The sequence below is a fragment of the Rhinopithecus roxellana genome, chromosome 10, assembly GCF_007565055.1.
Source record: "Rhinopithecus roxellana isolate Shanxi Qingling chromosome 10, ASM756505v1, whole genome shotgun sequence".
Taxonomy (NCBI): domain Eukaryota; kingdom Metazoa; phylum Chordata; class Mammalia; order Primates; family Cercopithecidae; genus Rhinopithecus; species Rhinopithecus roxellana.
The window spans coordinates 73,910,841-73,933,358 of record NC_044558.1 but is presented as its reverse complement, the minus strand read 5'-3'; the positions used below and the strand labels follow the sequence as shown (position 1 = coordinate 73,933,358).

Sequence of the window (22,518 nt, the reverse complement as noted above, 5' to 3'; positions counted from 1 at the left end):
GAGTTAGAGAGAATTTTAAAGCTAATGTGTATTTCCATCTCTACAATACCTGAGGGCTTCTGTATTCCACAGAATATGCTGTAGTCCCAAATTGAGTGCAATGGGACTGTGCACTGTGTAGCAGTAACTCAGACTGAGAAAATTGTTTTCTATCCTCTTGCCAGTTCTCAAATTAGGAGTAATTGCTTTAACAAGAGATTATCATTTTCAGTGCATGTTACACTTGAAAGAATTATCTCAAGAGTGATTTCACAATACACTGCTGAACAATTTATTGATGTTTGTAGTTTTGAGGTCAGCTTTATACAATGTGTTCTAGGTTATCTGTTGGATGATATTGGAGAGAAAGGAAAATGTGTATTAAAAGCTGAATGTCCCTGTGAATCCAGTGGAAACGTGTATCAGCCAGGAGAAGTCCGAGAAGGTCCTTGTGGTTCTCAGTGGTACGTGTGTGCTTTTTGTTCACATATTATTGATGGTAAAATAATACCAATATTTTTACATAATTTGAAAGATTCCTAAATGCACCCTTAAAATAAACTTTTAAGAAATCAAAAGCAATATCACTGCATTTTCTGTGTTGTTGGTGTTTTGTTTTTAGACTCAGTGTGTTTTTTATTATAAAATATGTGATCTTCCTGTGTACCTTTAGAAGATAATGCTCACTAACAGAAACAGTGTTTTCAATAGTAAACCACTTGGTAGTTGCAAATACAGAGCAAAGTACAGTATAAGATTTTGGTTATAATAATGAAACAATAGTGATGCTAATTCTGCCAAGAATATTTAATAAAACATACAGTTAGAAAGAGCCAAATACTTTTCAAATAGTTTTTATATGTGGCTAGATTGGTGAAGATGAATAATATATCTATTCAGCAGTAAATTTTAATGTACCAAAAGTTATTGCAGACTATTTCACTATTAATTGAATACTCAGCTTGAGTCTTCCTTCTAAGTTCTACAACAATGTAATGACCATTGAGATTTCCCCACTCTTCATTATGGCTTTTCTCTGAAGCTCTAAATTTCTGCAATACTACAAAATACTTTCCTTTTTTCTTTTTTATTATACTTTAAGTTCTAGGGTACATGTGCACAACGTGCAGGTTTGTTACATAGGTATACATGAGCCATCTTGGTGTGCTGCACCCATTAACTTGTCATTTATGTTAGGTATATATCCTAATGCTATCCCTCCCCCCTACTCCCTCCCTACAATAGGGCCCGGTGTGTGATGTTCCCCTTCCTGTGTCCAGGTGATCTCATTGTTCAATTCCCACCTAGGAGCGAGAACATGCAGTATTTGGTTTTCTGTTCTTGCAATAGTTTGCTGAGAATGATGGTTTCTAGCTGCATCCATGTCCCTACAGAGGACATGAACTCATCCTTTTTTATGACTGCATAGTATTCCATGGTGTATATGTGCCACATATTCTTAATCCAGTCTGTCACTGATGAACATTTGGGTTGGTTCCAAGTCTTTGCTATTGTGAATAGTGCCACGATAAGCATATGTGTGCATGTGTCTTTATAGCATCACGATTTATAATCCTTTGGGTATATCCACAGTAGTGGGATGGCTGGGTCAAATGGTATTTCTAGTTCTAGATCCTTGAGGAATTGCCACTCTGTTTTCCACAATGGCTGAACTAGTTTACAATCCCACCAACAGTGTAAAAGTGTTCCTATTTCTCCACATCCTCTCCGGCACCTGTTGTTTCCTGATTTTTTAATGATTGCCATTCTAACTAGTGTGAGATGATATCTCATTGTGGTTTTGATTTGCATTTCTCTGATGGCCAGTGATGATGCGCATTTTTTCATGTGTCTGTTGGCTGTATGAATGTCTTCTTTTGAGAAATGTCTGTTCATATCCTTTGCCCACTTTTTGATGGGGTTGTTTGTTTTTTTCTTGTAAATTTGATTGAGTTCTTTGTAGGTTCTGGATATTAACCTTTTGTCAGATGAGTAGATTGCAAAAATTTTCTCCCATTCTGTAGGTTGCCTGTTCACTCTGATGGTAGTTTCTTTTGCTGTACAGAAGCTCTTTAGTTTAATTAGATCCCATTTGTCAATTTTGGTTTTTGTTGCCATTGCTTTTGGTGTTTTAGACATGAAGTCCTTGCCCATGCCTATGTCTTGAATGGTATTACCTGGTTTTCTTCTAGGGTTTTTATGGTTTTAGGTCTAACATTTAAGTCTCTAATCCATCTTGAATTAATTTTCATATAAGGAGTAAGGAAAGAATCCAGTTTCAGCTTTCTACTTATGGCTAGCCAATTTTCCCAGCACCATTTATTCAATAGGGAATCCTTTGCCCATTTCTTGTTTTTGTCAGGTTTGTGTCAAAGATCAGATGGCTGTAGATGTGTGGTGTTATTCCTGAGGGCTCTGTTCTGTTTCATTGGTCTACATCTCTGTTTTGGTACCAGTTCCATGCTGTTTTGGTTACTGTAGCCTTGTAGTATAGTTTGAAGTCAGGTAGCGTGATGCCTCCAGCTTTGTTCTTTTGACTTAGGATTGTCTTGGCAATGCGGGCTCTTTTTTGGTTCCATATGAACTTTAAAGCAGTTTTTTCCAATTCTGTGAAGAAAGTCATTGGTAGCTTAATGGGGATGGCATTGAATCTATAAATTACCTTGGGCAGTATGGCCATTTTCACAATATTGATTTTCTTCCTTTTCCTGAAATGTGTTGTGTCTCTGTGGGGACATAATTTGGCTCAACACAAAATGTATTTTCTCTATAAATGGAAAATGTTTTATTTTGGTAGTAATAATCAATATTAATTTATATTATGTTTATATGAATAATTAATTTTAATTTGTATGAAGAATTTTAAATAATAGTACCTATAATTTATTGAATGTTTATAATAGTACTGTTCAAGAGAAATATAATGTAGGCTACAAAAATGATCCACATATATCATTTAACAGTTTTTAGTTGAGAAATTTTTAAAAGACATGAAGAAACAGGTGAAATTAGTTTTAGTCATGTATTTTATATAACCCAATATATCTAGAATACTGTTATTTAAACATAAAATTAATACGAAATCAAGTTAGTGAGGGGTTTTACAATGTTTTTTTCCTATAAGTCTTCAAAATCTGTGTATGTTTTACATTTATAGTGGGTCTCAATTGAGATGAGACACATTCCAAAAGCTCGCTCTATGTATTGTGCGGTGCAATTCTACAATGCGGCTTGTAACAGGTATTTTAACACTGATAATGAACTGTGTTCCATTTAAAAAAATCTCTGAAATCCAGATTATAAGTTTTATATACTTAATCCATGAGAAGTTATCATTATAGTCAAGGCTTCTAAAATATTAGGATACCACCATCAATGAGACGTTTTATTAGAGCTGAGATATTGGGTGGGAAATAAAAATGGTCGAATAAAGCTTAACCAAATGTCTTAACTTGTGATGAATTTTTAGTGTGAAATTTTATTTTAACCATAGAGAAAATACAATTGATAACCCTTAATATAACCATTACATTTTAACAGCACATGCCAAGATGCAAAATGGTCTTGCACTGAAGCATTATGCCCTGGAAGATGTAAGGTGGAAGGAAGTTCCCTTACTACCTTTGATGGTGTTAAGTACAACTTTCCTGGAAACTGCCACTTCCTGGCCATTCACGTATGTAATAGCCTGCAATATTTAAGCAAACTGATATACAAACAAAGCTATTCTTCAACCAATTTAAAACACAGTCTTCACCTTGAATTAGTATTTAAAGAAATAAAAAATGAACAATCCTTCAATTACTGGTTATGTATTTCAGTATGTTTTCTATCACATACTGGCACTGATGGTATTACCTGTCAGTAGTAAATTAACATTACCTGTCCTCCTTGGAAATTCCTTGCAAAAAAACAACCTAACAAATAGAACCCTCTTCATTCACTCATAATCATATGAATACACTGGGAATTTATTTCATTCTTCTACTTTTCTTTATGTATGGTCACTACTGCTTCAAATAAAATAATCTTTTACATTCCATGAAGCATCTTCTGCTTTCATTATTATTTCCTTAAATTTATTTTTAGTTTTTATAATACAACAGTATCACTATGATAGAGGCTATTCTTACATTTACATTCTTTTCAGTACTAAAATTTTAAGTCATTTGAATTTCAATAAAAGAGTGATTCCATTTTGTAGCTTGTGCTACAAAGAACTAGCAAGCTAGTCCACCTGAGAGTTAGTGCTTTTATATAATCTTTTTGGTAAGAAATGAAGATGAACAGAATTTGTGAATCCTGAAGTGATAAATGTTGGTTAATGTCCTGTAAGCTACAAAATGTAGTTCCTGCTACTAAAAGTCACTCTTCCAAAATAAAGCTTCTCGATTGCCTACCAACATAATCTGCCTTTCCTTCTTCTTCTTCTTTTTTATTTTTTAATTTATTTGAGATGGAGTTTTACTCTTGCCACCCAGGCTGGAGTGCAATAGCTTGATCTCAGCTCACTGTAACCTCTGCCTCCTGGATTCAAATGATTCTCCTGCCTCAGCCTCCTGGGTAGCTGGGATTACAGGTGCCTGCCACCACGCCTGGCTAAATTTTGTATTTTTAGTAGAGACGGGGTTTCACCGTGTTGGCCAGGTTGGTCTCGAACTCCTGACCTCAGGTGATCTGCCCACTTTGGCCTCCCAAAGTGTTAGGACTACAGGTGTGAGCCACTGTGCCAGGCCTGCCATTCCTTCTTTTTATGCTCCTCTAAATCCATTAGGATACAGGATGGGGAAAGTAAGAGGGGAAAATGACAAAGCGTAGGTAACATTTGCTTCTTATAGATTACAGATTTCCAGACATTGAAATGAGATCTGGAAGTCCATGTTTGATGTGACTTATATTACAGTTTAACAAATTAAATACCTCTCACATTGGATTTAAATAGACATTGCGAACTGTCCAGAGAAGAAGCAAACTATGTTACTGCTAATTCCTAAGAGTCCTTATGTGGCAGTACATTCCCTTTGGGAAGACAAAAAGTAAAAATAAAATTAAAAAATGATGACTATGAAAATTCAACAATGGTAAACTACATGGATATAGTTTATGCAAGATACTAAGCTCTTGGCCAGTCCTGAGGCTGTACTATGGGCTGAACTGGGTTTCTATTCTTAGAGCACTCTGATTGTAGTAGGAATTGTACATATTTAAAATTCAAACACTCATTGTGAATGAATCATATAGCAATAGCATACCATAAATAGCATCAAATGACATTCTAATAAACATTTTAATGAAATGTATTTTTTACAGAATGAAGATTGGTCTATTAGTGTTGAGCTCCGTCCGTGCCCAAGTGGTCAGACAGGAACGTGCTTAAATAGCGTTACACTTCTTTTGAATTCTGTAAGTAATCAGCTTCCTAAGGCTTATTCAGAGTCAAATCATAATACTTATTTTATAAATTCAGGATTTTTGAGGTTGAAGAAGAGAAGCTTTACTATGTATACTCAAAGCTTCAGTAAAATTGCATAGAAAATTGATAAAGTCTCTGGAAGTGCCAGCTAGTTACAAAAGTCCTGAAGTATATCAAAATTTCCATAGATATACAATTAATATGTTCATTATGGATCAAATTTATGTGTTCATTGAAATGTTAAACTTTGCAGACCATTTATGAAGGAAGGCAATGGCATTTGTTTAGAGCTTTATTTATTTGGAATTGACATTATAAATGGAAATAGACCTAAATGGGAAGGGTGGATGAGTAGTTTGGACTTTGACCTTTACAGGCTGTTTAACCTTTGGATACCCAAGTTACCATTTTGGGTTTCCATTTCTGCATTCACATGTTGGGGATGAAGATTTATTTACAATCTGGTACACAGAGTTGGTATGAGAAACAATGAAGCAAAGTGTGCCTTAAAAATGCTTTAAAAATGTCTGTATTTTAGATATTTATTAATTAATCCCATAGCATTAAACATCTTATGACATAAAAATTTGGGTTCATATATTACATTAAAATTAATACTGTAAGTTAATATTAACTAACAAAGTGTTTTAAATATTAGTCTGTTCCAGTTGACAAATACATATTCAGCAGTGATGGAAGAGTCACAAATGACAAGATTAGAAATCAAGGTTATTACTATTCAGGTAAGTTTAATAACAGCATTTTAAAATAAGTGTAAGATGCAGTCATTTTTTCAATTTTTAAAGCTATTACATTTCTGATTTTTAACAGATATCAAAATATTAAAGTATTTTAAGAAAGTAGGAACTGTTGAACATGTAATTAATGTTCTTAATTATTTTAACAGATAAAATACAGATTTTCAAGGCATCTTCCTCATATCTTCAAGTAGAAACATACTTTCATGTAAAACTACAAATACAAATTGTTCCTGTGATGCAATTATATGTTTCTATGCCACCCAACCAATTCACAGACACTGTGGGTAAGTCCTCTGGATTAAGTTGTATTCCCAAGGCTGAAATATTACCATCACTTATTCTAATTTCTTAATTAGATAATTAATTAATAACACTAAGCCCATAAACCATTTTGACTTAATCTTTCCTTCCACATTGTAGTAAAATAATTCCAACTTACTTGTCAGAGTAAAGATGCCTTTACTTATTACAAAATCTATTCCCTAAAGATTTTAACAATTTAAATTTTTAAACATTTTAAATTAAGGCTTTTATTTAAATGAGATTTGATAATATATGTGCTAACGTATCACTTTGCTAGTGTGTGCTACTAAGGCTTTAAACTGTAGTTGAATAAATGAAAATATTATAGATATAAATCTTTTGAAAATCACGGTTCATATAAAAGCTACACTGTGACTTCTCTTTCTGGGAGATGATATGGTCATTTCTTTCACTGATGTTTTCTGTCTTATAAATCAGTTATTAACTACAGCAGTAAGTGTTGAGCAAAACAAACAAAGATTATGGCAAGTGCCACAAAGACTATTACTTAATAAACAGCAGAAGCTTTTGTAACACACCTGTGCTTGAGAAGGTAACTTATTTACACAAAGGAATAGATGTAACTCATAGGTCAGAAGGGTCTGGGTTAAAAAGGCATATAGCACTCAACATGATTCAACTATCCACACAGAAATCATGCAAATGTGAGTCATAAGTTCCTACTTAGAAGCACTCTTTCTGTTGGCTCCTCCAAAGAGATACAAGTTACAGCGACAAATAGGAAAAAGACAGTATTCATGGCAAATGGTGTTTCAGTGCTCCTGGAATGCGAATGAAAGGGAATTTGGGTGAAATCTGAAATGCCATGACATTTTACTTAATGTATGAAGGCTAAACAAGGCATATTCTCAGGTAACTTCTACAGGTTTTCTCTCGGGCAAAGAACTGAATGTGCAATGAGGATGTGAATCCAAAAAATTGAGTAGGTGAGATGTGAAACTTTGCTGTGTGCTCTTATGCAGGACTCTGCGGTTCCTACAACAACAAAGCAGAGGATGATTTCATGTCAAGTCAGAATATATTGGAGAAGACATCTCAAGCATTTGCTAATTCTTGGGAAATGATGTCCTGTCCTAAAGGAAACCCCTCTTCATGTATTAGTATAGAAAAAGGTAATGTTAATTGACTATCGAAATCTGTAATTACGTATTTGGTGCTAGGAATTATGTACTTATTTTGGTAATAATATGAACACGTCAGATAATCCTGGCTTTAGTTAGTTTTTGTTGTACTGTCTGAATTTTGGAGGACACAACAGAGAAGCAGTCTGGTTGGCTGATCTTATTCCTACAAAACAAATAGTTCATCTTGGTTGTTTGCTTTTCTATACCTACTCCTTTCCTTTTTACACAATTTTCACCGTCACTCTAGAATAACAAGATTAGAAGAGATTTGGGGCACATTTAGTTCTTCAATTATTCCCTCCTTTAACTTAGTTATAAAAATGGTCATTGGTTGAACTAGCAAGACTCGCCCAAACTGGTGAAGCCACTTGATGATAGAGCTGTGGCTAGGTCCAGGTGTCCTAACTACTGCTGTCCAAGCCCCAATACAGACGTTAATTAAACTTTACACTGGTATGATTCAGCTTACATTTATGCTTACCAAAAGGCTTTTAAAATATTAGTTCAATTTATTTCTACCAAAACTCATGAGCAGCATGGGCGGGACTATTATCCCCACTAATGTAGATAGTTTTGGAAATAATTGGTCTCAGTTTGTTTTTAACAGAGACAGCTTCCTCTATTACCAAAAATCTTTAGGCCAAGCACTTATTACTCAGATGCTATTGTTATGACTTTTATTTTTGTTAATTTAATACTATGCTAGTTATTTATAGGCCAACGAAATATCAATTAAAAAACAAAACAAAATTGGTGTGTTGGAATTATTGATACTGGTTGTGCTAGTATATGACCTTCAGGAAAACTGATATAATCTTCTATAATCTGAGGTGACTGGGATCATGTGGTGGTTGGCGGGGGGCGTTGTTGTGGTTGCTTTATTTACCCACTCATCACAATTTAGCTATAAATATATATTTTAAAGTTAAAAGGAATCTAAAGGTATAATACGGTCCCCTAATTCCATTTTTATATAGAAACTGCATTTCAGAGAAAGGTAAATTGATTTAATCCAAAATTCCAAAGCTAACAAAGACTTTGCCTCTTAGTGTAAGATTTTTTAATTATAGCGTGCCATCTTTGCATATAGTGACAAGGTAGATGTATTACAGCAGAACACTTTAAAAATTGTTTTAATAGAGAGAACAGTTAAAATTGTACATCTTTTCTTTCAATTAAATAATTATGGCCGGATGCGGTGGCTCACTTCTGTCATCCTCGCACTTTGGGGGGCCGAGGTGGGCGAATCATGAGGTCAGGAGATCGAGACCACCCTGGCCAACATGGTGAAACCCTATCTCTACTAAAAATACAAAAAATTAGCTGGGCTTGGTGACACACACCTGTAATCCCAGCTACACAGGAGGCTGAGGCAGGAGAATCACTTGAACCCAGTAGGCAGAGGTTGCAGTGAGCTGAGATCATGCCACTGCACTCCAGCCTGGGTGAAAGAGTAAGACTCCATGTCAAAAAAAAAAAAAAAAAAAAAAAAAAAAAAAAAAAAAAAAAAAAAAAAAAAAGGAAAGGAAAGGAAAGGATTATGACATTATTGAAACTAATTTTGAGTGCACTGATTTGCTTCCAGAAAAGTTTGCTGAAAGACACTGTGGAATTCTTCTTGATTCAAGTGGGCCTTTTGCTTCCTGCCACCCAATTGTGAACCCTAAACACTATCATGAGGTATGTGAGGCTCTAACATTAACACCTCTTGTTGACAAATAATTTGCTGATATTGACAAAAGCATGTAGATATTAAATATTTTTGAATAACAGCCATTGTCAGTAGATTAAAGTATATCCTTCGATATGTATTAGATTCTATTAATTCATTCTTGTGTTAGATATGCCAACTTCAGAAGAAAAGCGGTGCTGGAAAATAACCCCAAATAAGAAAAATCTTGAATAAGTTTCTCTTTCTGCCTTTTTAAAAATGTTTTGATAAGCAGGCTAATAATTCATTTACTATTTTGAATATTTAAAAATGTTTTTGAACATTTCAAAAAAACTTTTTTTTGGAGTAGAAGAGTGGTTAGGAACTAAATTATACTCAGTTTACCTGTTCTTCTGAGTAACTTCATAATGTAATATAAATTTGTGTCTTATTTTCAAGGAATGCAAAAAATATACTTGCTCTTGTGAAAACAGTCAAGACTGCCTATGTACAATTTTAGGCAACTATGTGAAAGCGTGTGCTGAGAAGGAAACATACATAGTAGAATGGAGAACTGGCCTATGTGGTAAGCCGCAGAGAAGCTTTCAATAACTACTTCCTTCCTAGTTTTGCTATAGTGGGGTGTGTGTGTGTGTGTGTGTGTGTGTGTGTGTGCGCGCGTGTGTAGGCATATGTGTTTACAAATTTTTAACTAGTTCTTTCAAAGATGATTTTTTTGTTTTACTTTTAATATCCTTGTGCAATCCTTACATATTTTACTTCTTGATTTATTGATCTTGATTTAATATATTCACATATAGAGAAAAACCAGAATATATATGTATTTATATATAAATATATGTTTCTGTTCAATTATTGTGTGCTGAAATTTAAATAATGTTCTGACTGCTAATGTATTTGTAAATGACATTTTCATATGAATAATTTATGTTGAGAAAAAACAAAAATGAACCAATAAATTAAGGGCTCAACTATGATATTTTTAAAACCTTGCTTTGTTTTAAAATATTTATTGCACTGTTTGACTATGACTTCACAAAAACACTTGATTTACCAAGAGAAAAACAAAAACAAACAACAAACTTTGTAGAAACACACCTCTTGTAGATCATATTTAACACCTCATTGCTTGTATCTAGTTAATCAATAAGATCTGTCCATTTCACCTCCAAAATCTCTCTTAAATTTATTCACATCTCTCCATCTATATTGCCACCAACCAGATTCAAGAAATTACCATTGTTTTTTCTCCTGGGTGATTTCAGTAGCCTCCTTCAGTATTTACTCTTGGCTTCCTCTTATCCGTTTTCTACAGAAAAACCAGGGTAATCTTTAAAACCAAGCCAAATGGAACTAAGCATATCATGTGACACTCCAGTCTAAAATAAGTTAATGGTGTCTCATTGCTCTAAGGCTAAATACCAAACTCCTTAAGGGGGCCCTGTAAATTTTAACCACTGATTCATTCTGTCTCTGGCCATATAGTTTCTATTCTTCTATGTGCTCTTTAAAAGACTCATTCTCCCTCTGATTTAGGCTATTCTCCAGACAGAATCAGCTCTCCCCGGACTGTCTTCTTGCTCTTCATCTACTCACGCTCTTCACTAAGTGTAGATCCTCATCTGTACACAGTTAGTGCTTCCCCTCTTGTTTCTTCACAGCACGTACTATGACTGTCCTTCCACTGGGAATATAAGTCACGTGAAAGCAATGTATTGCTTCTCCTGTTTATGGGCTTAATCCCCAGCAAAGTGTTGAAACACATTAATAGGAATTCAGTATTGACTGAAAACAAAAAAGAATTTTAAAAACCCAGTGAACAAGGACTTAAAAAATTCATAATCTCTCTTATGAAAATTCACAATGATATCTATAAACATTGAGCTGAAATAAAATTGTTTATTTCCCTGAATATGTACATATTCATTGTTTCTTTTGTCTCTGTACCAACAGAACATTCTTGTCCAAGTGGACTAGTTTTCAAGTACAATGTAAAAGCCTGTAATAGTTCCTGCCGATCATTGTCAGAGAGAGATAGGAGCTGTGATGTAGAAGATGTTCCAGTTGATGGATGCACCTGCCCTGATGAAATGTACCAGAATAATGAAGGAAACTGTGTACTGAAATCTCAGTGTGACTGCTACATAAATGACGAGGTCATGCAACCAGGCAGACTCATCCATATTGATGACAATAAATGGTATGGAAATTACATGTATACTTGCTATGACACTGAAATCAACAGACTGTGTTCTTTTCAGAGAAATGGTCTTTTGTCAGTATGAAGTCTTTTTAGACTGGTCATACTTATGATTCTTATTTCTTAATAAAAATCTCTTTTATTCTGGAAGGCTCATTGCATCCTAATGGATATAGATTATCCCACTCTGGTTTTGTTTCAAACACCAGTAGAAAAATATTCTGATAAATTCTATATACAGACAGTGTGAAATGATTTCATATTCAGAAGATGCTCTCTAGCTGTCTCTCAGTAGTCATCATTCAACAAACACTTATTAAGTGTCTGCAGTGTGCCAGGCCTTGTGCTGAGTGCTGGAGTTGCAAAGCTGAAGGAACATTGTCTTGGACTCCGAGTAAGCAGGGCACAAACTATTAGAAGGAGGTTTGTATATTAGAATATGGTAGCAGAAAGAGCCAGGTACTACCTGCGGAGATTAAGGAAAATTTCTCAGAGAAGACAGGCAAATGAATGGTATGAGGGAATGAATCTTTTTCCAGACAAAATTGAGATGTAGAGGATGATTTCCTGTAAACAGAATGCACAGATGTAGGAAATGTTAGAAAAAAACTACACATGTGGGTTGTTTTGTACAGGATTGGGTTAGAAACACCGACAGTGGTCAGATCATAACCAAGAATTTGGAATTAGTTTCTGAAGAATTGAAGAATTTTGACTATTTTGGCCGAGGAGGCTATGATTTCTACAGTTTGGAGTGAAGTAATTTTTTTCTTTCTTCCTTGTTTTTTGAGATGGGGTCTCACTTCAATTGCCCAGGCTGGAGTTCAGTGGCACAGGTTTGGCTCACTGCAGCTCCAACCTCCCTGGGCTCAAGTGATTCTCCCACCTCAGCCTCCTGAGTAGCTGGGACTACAGGTGCATGCCACCATGTCCAGCTAATGTTTTGTATTTTTAGTAGATACGGTATTTCACCATGTTGCCCAGGCTGGTCTTAAATTCCTGGACTTAAGCAATCCACCTGCCTTGGCTTCCCAGAGTGCTGAGATTACAGGCATGAGCCACTGTGCTCAGCCTGGAGCAAAGTAATTTAAGCATGTTTCTAATTCCATAGAGAGATGTAGGAATTCTTGACAACGTAATTGCCAAAATGAAATAGCCACTCAAAAATACTTTGAATTTACCTCCTCTCTTTTCTTTGGTTTCATGAGGCTATCATTTAGCAATAAGTAATTTTTCTTGATCATTCAAAAGGAAAGCCTAGGTAACCCCTTTATATCAAAGCCCATGAGCCTTTGGCTGGGGTTTGATAATGATAATTTCTTTTTCTCTGTAGTTTTTGGGGAATCAATAGATTAACTTTTTAACGGTGCTTAATAAAGAATTACTATTTTATCTGTTTTAGACATTAGAAAATATGCAGTCTGCTCTTATTTTCATGGGAATCAATACATTAACTTTTCAGTGAATCAGGCCAGTACCTCCAAATTATGTTCCCTTCACCATATTTGAGACTTTCCTCAGCTGGCACCACGTGATAGCTAACTTGGTTGCTCATTGTTTCTCTGTCTCTCTGTCTCCTGTTTCCTGCACTACCGCAAGAATGTGTAGCCTAAAGCCACATGCATACCTATGTAACAAACCTGCACGTTCTGCACATGTATCCCAGAACTTAAAGTATAATAATAATAATAATAATAATAATAATAATAATAATAAAGAATATGTAGTCTAAAGCACTATTCTGATAGGGCCACCTCCCTGCTCAGAAACTTTAGAGACTGACAGGTACCTGGAGAACAAATACAAACTTGCAAGTCATTTAAGACCATCTAAAGTCTGGCCCCAACCTACATATACTGCTTCCCCCCATTTTCCCTTCTTTCCATCCAAACATGAATCATTTGAGTCACTGGAACATATCTTGTTCTCTCCTACACCACAATTTAGCATCTTATCAGAAGTATTAAATTTCACTTCTCATCAAGATCCAGCCATCCTTTCCACAAGGTTTTCTCTGATGCCCATAAAGCCTTGTTTGTACATTCTTGTAATATTTACAAGGTGATATCTTATCCTTTGGTACATTTTATACCTCTTCTGGGGATGGTGTCTCACTCATTTAACTAATTGTCCTTGAAACTTATGTCTAAATTTATAATTTTGTTTTATTTCCAGTGTCTGTCGGGATGGAATTCTTCTTTGCCAGATTCCCATTGATTTAACCCTACGTAAGTGTTAGAATCACGGTGCAAGTTTAAAATATCCACTTTTGCTAAAGAAAACAGATCGACAGGCTCTTGATCAATGACAATTCTTCTTATTCTGCAGAAAATTGTTCTGGAGGGGCTGAGTATGTAGACTGCAGGGATCCCAAGGCACAGAGAAGAACCGACAGAACATGCAGTACTCGGAACATACCTGTTTTTGATGTAAGTAACATAGTATTAGAGTTTAGCCATTGAAAGGTTTTGTTTCAGGTCCTAGGAAAGCTACAATTTTAATGAAAAATAATTAGAAGGTCATAGTCTTTTTGCGTGTTATTTTCAGTTGTCAAAGATTGACTCCAAATACATACTTGATATATTTAAGCATTTAAATTAATGCTGATAATATGACATGATTAGAATGGTGCCTCATGGTGTATATTTTATATTTATTCTTGTAGGAGAACTTGCCTTGCAAACGTGGGTGCTTTTGTCCAGAAGGAATGGTTCGAAATTCTAAAGGGATGTGCATCCTTCCTGATGACTGTCCGTGCTCTTTTGGTGGACGAGAATATGATGAAGGAAGTGTCACTTCTGTTGGCTGCAATGAATGGTGCTTAATAATGGATTTTTATTTTATTTGTTTTAGATATTAGAAAATGCAGTCTGTTCTTATTTTCATAGGAAAGAATTCACACTTTGGGATATTTGAAAAAAAATGACCAAATACGGTTAGAAAAAGATGCTATTTTATTTATTTATTTATTTATTTATTTATTTATTTATTTTGAGATAGAGTCTTCTTGCACTATCACCCAGGCAGGAGTGCAGTGGCATAGTCTCAGCTCACTGCAAGCTGGCCTCCCGGGTTCACGCCATTCTCCTGCCTCAGCCTCCAGAGTAGCTGGGACTATAGGTGCTCATCACCACACCCGGCTAATGTTTTGTATTTTTGGTAGAGACAGGGTTTCACCGTGTTAGCCAGGATGATCTTGATCTCCTGGTCATGTGATCTGCCCACCTCGGCCTCCCAAAATGCTGGGATTACAGGCGTGAACCACCGTGCCCGGCCAAGATGCTATTTTTAAAACAGAAGTTTATGTAGCATTGTATATATTGAACATCCTACATTATAACGAAGACAACTACAAAATTTAAATCAATATGAAACATAATTTTGTGCTTCTTTACAAAAGCAATATTAGTGTATGAATCCTGGCATAATATAATCACTACGCTCTGTCATCTTTTCCTTTTAGTACCTGCATTAAAGGGTCTTGGAGTTGTACCCAAAATGAATGTCAAACCATCTGCCACATCTATGGGGAAGGTCATGTTAGAACTTTTGATGGGAAAAGTTACAGTTTTGATGGTCTCTGCCAGTATTCATTTCTTGAGGTAATTATGAACATGTCTTATTAAAATTTTTCTATAATTCTTAATTATTCATTTGTAGGTTAGTTCCAAATACTTTTACTTTCAAATGGGAAATATTTTTAAAAGGTACCTTATATGTTTCCAGAAGGCAGTAAAATGTTATATTGTGTACTGCTGGCTCTGGAGGCTAGGACTAGATTTCAATACTGGCTCCATCTTTTATCAGATGCATGTCTTTGGGGACATTCCTTAACCTCTCAGTGTCTCAGTTTTTGTATTTACAAAATGGGCATGAAAATAGCCCCTACTTGAAACCACACTAGAGCACACACTGGAGGACATACTAGTGCTCAATAAATAAATGCTAGATATGATTCTTCCAACAACAGCACTGACAGCAAAAATTACAAGTAACACTTATGAGTGCTTCTTTGCCAAGCAAATTTATATATTTCATTGCATTTAATAATTATAATACTACAAGACTGATACTATTATTCCTATGATGCAAATGAAGAAATTGAAGTTTAGAGAGATTAAGCAACTTAAGCTACCAAATAGAAAATGTCATAGTAAACCTAGACCTGTCTGATTACAGAGTTCATGCTTGTTATGTACATTCCAGAGTTCATCTTATCAAGCTGCAAGCTTCCTAACTAACATTTAAGGGGTAAAATTTGTTGTATTTATGCATTAATTTTGTTTGAATATCAAGTTTCATATAAGTCTTTGAGGAAATAAAGCCAAATTTATCTAGCTAGTCTAGAAATAAATCTGTGATTACAAATGTATATACTTTAAATACTTACATATTTATGGAATAATTCTGAACTTGTGTAGAAGTAATGGGAAAATAACTGAGTCAAAACAAATTAGCTAGAGTGGACTTAGTCAAGGCTAACTATCTGTAAATGTGTTAAACTATTGTTTTTTGGAAATTCCGTAACACAACATATGGCAATTTATTGAGTTTAAGGCAAATATTTTCTCTAAGAATATTTGTCTGACGCAAATACTGTAGTTGAGTTCTGTGTCTCTAATATTTACAAACTATTATAATTTTTATTTTAAAGGATTATTGTGGTCATGAAAATGGCACATTTCGTATTTTAACGGAGAGTGTTCCATGCTGTGAAGATGGACTAACATGCTCAAGAAAAATTATAGTTTCTTTTCAGGTACAGTACTGTTTTCTTTATTTTTTCCTCTCACATTGTGAGCAGCCAAATAAAACTGTTATTATAAATCTGTCTGAATTTACAGGATCAGAATGTTGTCTTGCAAGATGGTAAAGTAACAGCAGTCAAATCTACAGAAAGTAAGAAATGTGAACTCAATACAAATGCATACTCCATACATACTGTTGGCCTGTACTTAATTCTGAAATTTCAAAATGGAATAATCATGATTTGGGACAAAAATACAAGACTGTCTGTTATTCTGGATCCAAACTGGAATGTATGTATATCGCTAACAAGTGAATAACGGGGAAGCAAAATCATTTCTGTTACTAAAAATTAAAGACGGGTATTCATAGGCAGAGTATAGGGGAATGGCAGGGTCTCTGTTAGAGTAACAAGCCCTCCACCTTTCTTCAACCTTCTTATGAAATATGAAATGTAATCAAAAGATAACAAAATCTGGTTAAAAAGTAAATGCAAGGCCGGGCGCGGTGGCTCAAGCCTGTAATCCCAGCACTCTGGGGGCCGAGACGGACGAATCACGAGGTCAGGAGATCGAGACCATCCTGGCTAACACGGTGAAACCCCATCTCTACTAAAAAATACAAAAAATTAGCCGGGCGTGGTGGCGGGAGCCTGTTGTCCCAGCTACTCAGAGGCTGAGGCAGGAGAATGGCGTGAACCCGGGAGGCGGAGCTTGCAGTGAGCTGAGATCCGGGCACTGCACTCCAGCCCGAGGGACAGAGCGAGACTCTGTCTCAAAAAAGAAAAAAAAAAAAAAAAAAAAAAAAAGTAAATGCGATAACCTGAGACATTGTAGTTTAACCATATTTGGTTACTTGAGATTATCACATGATGTGATTTTCAGGTAGTTGATATATTTTGAACTAAATGTGTTCCTTGGAGCAAATATTTTAAGAAGCCAAAGTAGTCTCATGTGTAATTTGAAACTAGCAGACATACCTGTTTTGGTTCTTTAGACATTTATTCTGTGTAATACTAGATCATTTTGTGACATGGGGTACCTTAAATGGGAGAATACTCTTATCCACAAATTCTGAAATCTTATCCATGAAAATTGGAATTTTACATAGATTCATGCTCCAATATACATAATCATGATATCTATCTGTTCATCTATCATCTATTTATCTATCTCAATGTCCCTAGTACAACTAATTTTTAAATTTCCCTTTCTGATCAATACAGGGCAAGGTGTGTGGTCTTTGTGGAAATAACAATGGTGATCTCAAGGATGATTTCACAACAAGATACTCTTCAGTAGCTTCTGGAGCACTGGAATTTGGGAATAGTTGGAAAACAAGCCAAGAGTGTTCAGATACAGTGGCTCAGACTTTCCCATGTGATTCAAACCCATACTGTAAAGCCTGGGCTGTGCGAAAATGTGAGATCCTCAGAGACAGCACGTTCAGAGACTGCCACAGCAAGGTAGCATTGTTCTGAAAGCAATGACTTACACAGGGTTTCCTCCCAGAGACTCATGTGCTGTGCTCTGCCTAGGTTGACCCCAGTGCTTACTATGATGCATGCATTGAAGAAGCCTGCGCCTGTGACATGGAGGGGAAGTACCTGGGATTCTGCACTGCCGTGGCTATGTATGCAGAGGCGTGTAGTGCAGTTGGAGTTTGTGTCTCATGGAGAAAACCAAATCTGTGTCGTAAGTGAAGTCCATATGTTGTTGTTCTTTCAAAATGTAATTAAATAGAAGTATTTTGTTAGACCCTCAGTCTTCCTCTCATATTTTCTATAAAACACATGGCCGGGCGCGGTGGCTCAAGCCTGTAATCCCAGCACTTTGGGAGGCCTAGACGGGCGGATCACGAGGTCAGGAGATCAAGACCATCCTGGCTAACATGGTGAAACCCCGTCTCTACTAAAAATACAAAAAACTAGCCGGGCGACCTGGCGGGCGCCTGTAGTCCCAGCTACTCGGGAGGCTGAGGCAGGAGAATGGCGTGAACCCGGGAGGCGGAGCTTGCAGTGAGCTGAGATCCGGCCACTGCACTCCAGCCCGGGCGACAGAGCAAGACTCCGTCTCAAAAAAAAAAAAAAAAAAAAAACAAAACAAACAAACAAAAAACACTTGTTTGTGTACCTAGAAACATGTTAATATTTTTGTTTATGGTGTGCAAAAATACCTAACTTAAAAAATAAAGCACCTGGCCCAGCGTTTCAAGTTCAATTTTAGTTTAAAAATTCATGTGTTCACAGGGGGAAAAATGAATACTGATTGAGAATATTTCTCATTCATACTTCGATGATGAACTGTTTACCTATCTTGGTATATTTATATATCCTTCAATATTTACCAAGTATATTACTTTTGCTTAAAGTGCTCACACATGTTTCCTTGAAAACTTTCATAGAAACCTATTGAAGATGAACTGTAAATTGAGTATAGACTGAATCTCGATATATATGGAATGTAATAACCTTAATAGAAATGAGTCAGCTCTTTTCCTTCTAAGTATTATGAGAGAAAATATGAGAAGTGTTAAAATAGAACCGTCATTTTATTCAATTTTTTATGCACAGGATTAGATTATATTGACATCTTTAGTTACTTCATTTAGGAACTGTTATTTACATACTAAAGAGCTTAATTGTCTAGGATTTGGTTTTCCAATTTAAAGTTGAAATTGAAACCATGAATCTAGGCTATGACCTAAAATACCTCCAAATGATAAAATGAACGTTTACCTGTTAAATCTCAAACTAACCAGAGTGTGAGATGGCAAAACAAAGTTCTGTTTTGAGTTTATATGTCTACCCCCCTTGTGACCTATTTTGGCTTATATGACAGTTTAGATAAAGCCAAAGGAACTTGATAAGACCTGATATAGTTTAGATATGTTTATTATTAATATCATCCCAAATCCCTTATTAAAATGCTTTGGAAAATGAAAGGTGAAAATTGTCATATAATGAATGAAAGTAATTTGATATAATTCAATTATAGCTGTCTACTGTGATTATTACAATGCACCTGGGGAATGCAGATGGCATTATGAACCTTGTGGCACAGTGACTGCAAAAACATGCAAAGATCAGGTCATTGGCCAGAAATTTTCTTCACTTTTAGAAGGTAACACATACTTTAAGAATATCCATAAAGTAGTGCAAATGCTATTCATCTTAACTGGAAAGGATTACTTCTCCCAATTTAGTGTCTAACATTTTGTAATTTAATGAATAGTTATCTTTATTATGTCATTAATGCTTCTACATTAGAAACACTTTCTCTAAACATAAGCTTAGTGGGGGATGGGGGACAGCACTCTGATCCTATTGTCACTTTTATATTTTTCATTAGACAATGTTGTTTAGTGTGAATGCAGTTTCAGAATGCAACATATAATACAATCTTGCTTGAGTAGTATAATTACTGTAGTAATTGACTATATCTTACACTTAAGCAGCATTTTATTCTTAGCATTATTTATTTCAGAGATAAACAAAAAACAGGCAAGAAAACAATATAACATGAAACTCTTCCAAAAGTCACAACTGTGTTAAATCCTTTGGTGTATTTTAAACTTATTTTACTATGACTTCTGTATCTTTACCTACTGTTGCAAAGACAGATATTTGAAACTGGCATTCACATTTCAAGATATGTATTTACCAGAGCCTGTTTTATGTTACAGCATCAGGCCCATTATGAAAGTAGCAAATCATTTAAAATTACTTCAAGAATCATTTTAGAAAAAAATAAATCAACCAAAATCTGTAAGTTCTTAGTCTGACATTTCACTGCAAGAAGATCTGAACCTTGTTTTATTTACATATTTTCATTATGAGTGTGATGTTGTTTTGCTATTGTCTACTTCACTTCCTGGAGTCATTTAAGTAACTTTACAAATATATAATATACCGTATAATGAGTTTCAGTAGATAGAGATGAACTGTGGGCCATTTTTACTCACAGGTTGTTATGCTAAGTGCCCAGATAGTGCTCCTTACCTGGATGAGAACACCATGAAATGTGTCAGTTTATCTGAGTGCAGCTGCTTCTATAATGATATCATACCAGCAGGGGAAGTGATTGAAGATAATTGTGGAAGAACATGGTATATTCTCTACTAACTTTTCTATAAGCAATTTTGACTTTTGCCTTTTCATTTAGGAGGAAAACTAAATATGTATATGAATATATTATGTTAATAATATATATGTCATGTATACATGTATATATATCTATAATTTTTGATCCTGCCATTTCTGAATGAGAAGGCCAGCTTTAGGTTCGTTTTATATCAGTTATGTTAGTTATTTTTATTTCCAGATAATTCACATGTCAACAAATGGTTTGTGGAATTTTATACTTAATAACGCAGAACACAGGACAGAAAATGTCATTGTGTAGTTTTAGAGGAAAAGAATTTTAATTATTTAAATGTAAGATTATGTTCACAGGTTTTCAAACAGTTACATGGAAGCAAATTGACGGGTTCACAGTAGGTCACCACGGCCATCAAATAACATCATGTTTGAAATTGACTATGTAAGAACTACCTTTAGGGGTTACCTGCACACCGTTTCTTCAGGTGCTCGGAGCTCCTCAGTGAAATGATTGGGTATAGCAGCACATGGAAAAACAAGCAATTTGAATAGTATTCTCTTGGGGAAACAAATATTTACTTCTATTTGGTTCTGCTTGTTTTCAATCAGACAATTTGTTGTTTTAAATTTGTGAGCTGTATGCAATTTAGAGTCAAATTTTCCAATTCATTATTTTTTTCTTTTTACATTTAACTTTCAGCTACTGTATTGCAGGGCAGTTGGAATGCAGTGGTAAGTCATTAAATTTTACACTAATTGATTTAGGAAAAATCAGAGGAGGGGTTGGGAATCATTTTTAGACCAATCACCAGAGGGGCAGGGACTTAAATGCATTAGGCTGTCCCTCAGAGGACTGGCACAATTCCATCCCAGAGCGATTGTCCATGATGAGTTGCTGTTGGAAACCAGTGCTGCCAAGATATGCTGAACGACTGTCAGATGGGGCCATGGCTGATACTCAGGGGGTGCACCTGCTGCATACGTGCCCCTGCCTAACTGTAGGTTCTGGGAATTGAGGGAGTGAGGCATCAGTGAAAGGATGATTCCTTCCCACTGATAATGAAGGGGAGGAATAGAAGATGAGAATCAATATAAAAAGAATTAAATAACTGAAGGATTGTTCCTGAGCAACACGTATCTCTCACTGCAACCTCCACCTCCCTGGTTCAAGTGATTCTCCTGCCTCAGCCTCCCGGGCAGCTGGGATTACAGGCGTGAGCCACCACACCTGGCTAATTTTTATATTTTTAGTGGAAATGGGGTTTCACCGTGTTGGCCAGGCTGGGCTCAAACTCCTGACCTCAGGTGATCTACCTGCTTTGGCCTCCCAAAGTGTTGGGATTACAGGCATGAGCCACCGTGCCCAGCCACAACACACATCTTAAAAAAATAAATCCCAAAAACCTTCAAAAGAATATGTGAGCTACTCCTTTTTATATTAGAAATTGCAAGAAGTAAAATAAAAAGAGACATGACTTATAGACAAATTGAGATGCAGAATTTTTTCAAGATATAAAAATTCCTGTCAATAACAGTAATGTGTGATTATTTCAGAAACTGCTCCTACCAATTCAACATTTGCAGGTAAAATCATCATTATGTTTTAAATGTTGTATCTCTGATTTCTTTGTGTAGCTAATCCTTTATGGTTTCACTTGAATCTGTGCCAGTAAAAGGTATGGTGGTAAATCTACTGACACAAAAATTGTGAATTAAAATGAACAGTTACTAGAAATATGTCAGAATACCATTTCATTATATTCCTATGAATTAAGTTAGGAATATGATTAAACATACAATAAGTATTATTAGTTAATATTTATGTTATTAATTCATTAATATTTTAACTCTGCACATTAGTTAAATATCATTATCCAAAGCTTGATATTTTTAGATAATAATTGAATTAGTAGATGAAGTAGAAGTAAATGTTGCCTTCTGTGAAGTAAATATTTTAAAACTATCATGCTGGAGGATGATTTGAAAACAGAAATAAAAAATTATTTCCTTCCTTCCTTCCTTCCTTCCTTCCTTCCTTCCTTCCTTCCTTCCTTCCTTCCTTCCTTGCTTCCTTCCTCCCTCCCTCCCTCCCTCCCTCCCTCCCTCCCTCCCTCCTTCTCCTTCCTTACCTCCCTCCCTCCTTCTTTCCTTGCCTGCTTTCTCGCTTCCTGTTTTGCTTGCTTTCTTGTTTTGAGGCAGG

General features: G+C 35.5%; 1 protein-coding gene across 1 annotated transcript in view; it reads left to right on the top strand.

The window, feature by feature from the left end:
• Nucleotides 1-22,518, top strand: part of MUC19 (mucin 19, oligomeric) — a 207,261-nt gene that overhangs the window by 43,147 nt on the left and 141,596 nt on the right. Inside the window, 21 exon segments of the mRNA XM_030939700.1 lie at nt 320-443; nt 3,520-3,655; nt 5,290-5,382; nt 6,051-6,135; nt 6,300-6,437; nt 7,440-7,589; nt 9,187-9,281; nt 9,712-9,838; nt 11,227-11,473; nt 13,649-13,701; nt 13,802-13,902; nt 14,139-14,290; nt 14,937-15,075; nt 16,128-16,232; nt 16,318-16,512; nt 17,445-17,684; nt 17,757-17,913; nt 19,216-19,341; nt 20,185-20,326; nt 21,019-21,050; nt 21,873-21,902. Of these exon segments, the coding sequence (XP_030795560.1) occupies nt 320-443; nt 3,520-3,655; nt 5,290-5,382; nt 6,051-6,135; nt 6,300-6,437; nt 7,440-7,589; nt 9,187-9,281; nt 9,712-9,838; nt 11,227-11,473; nt 13,649-13,701; nt 13,802-13,902; nt 14,139-14,290; nt 14,937-15,075; nt 16,128-16,232; nt 16,318-16,512; nt 17,445-17,684; nt 17,757-17,913; nt 19,216-19,341; nt 20,185-20,326; nt 21,019-21,050; nt 21,873-21,902 (2,667 nt within the window).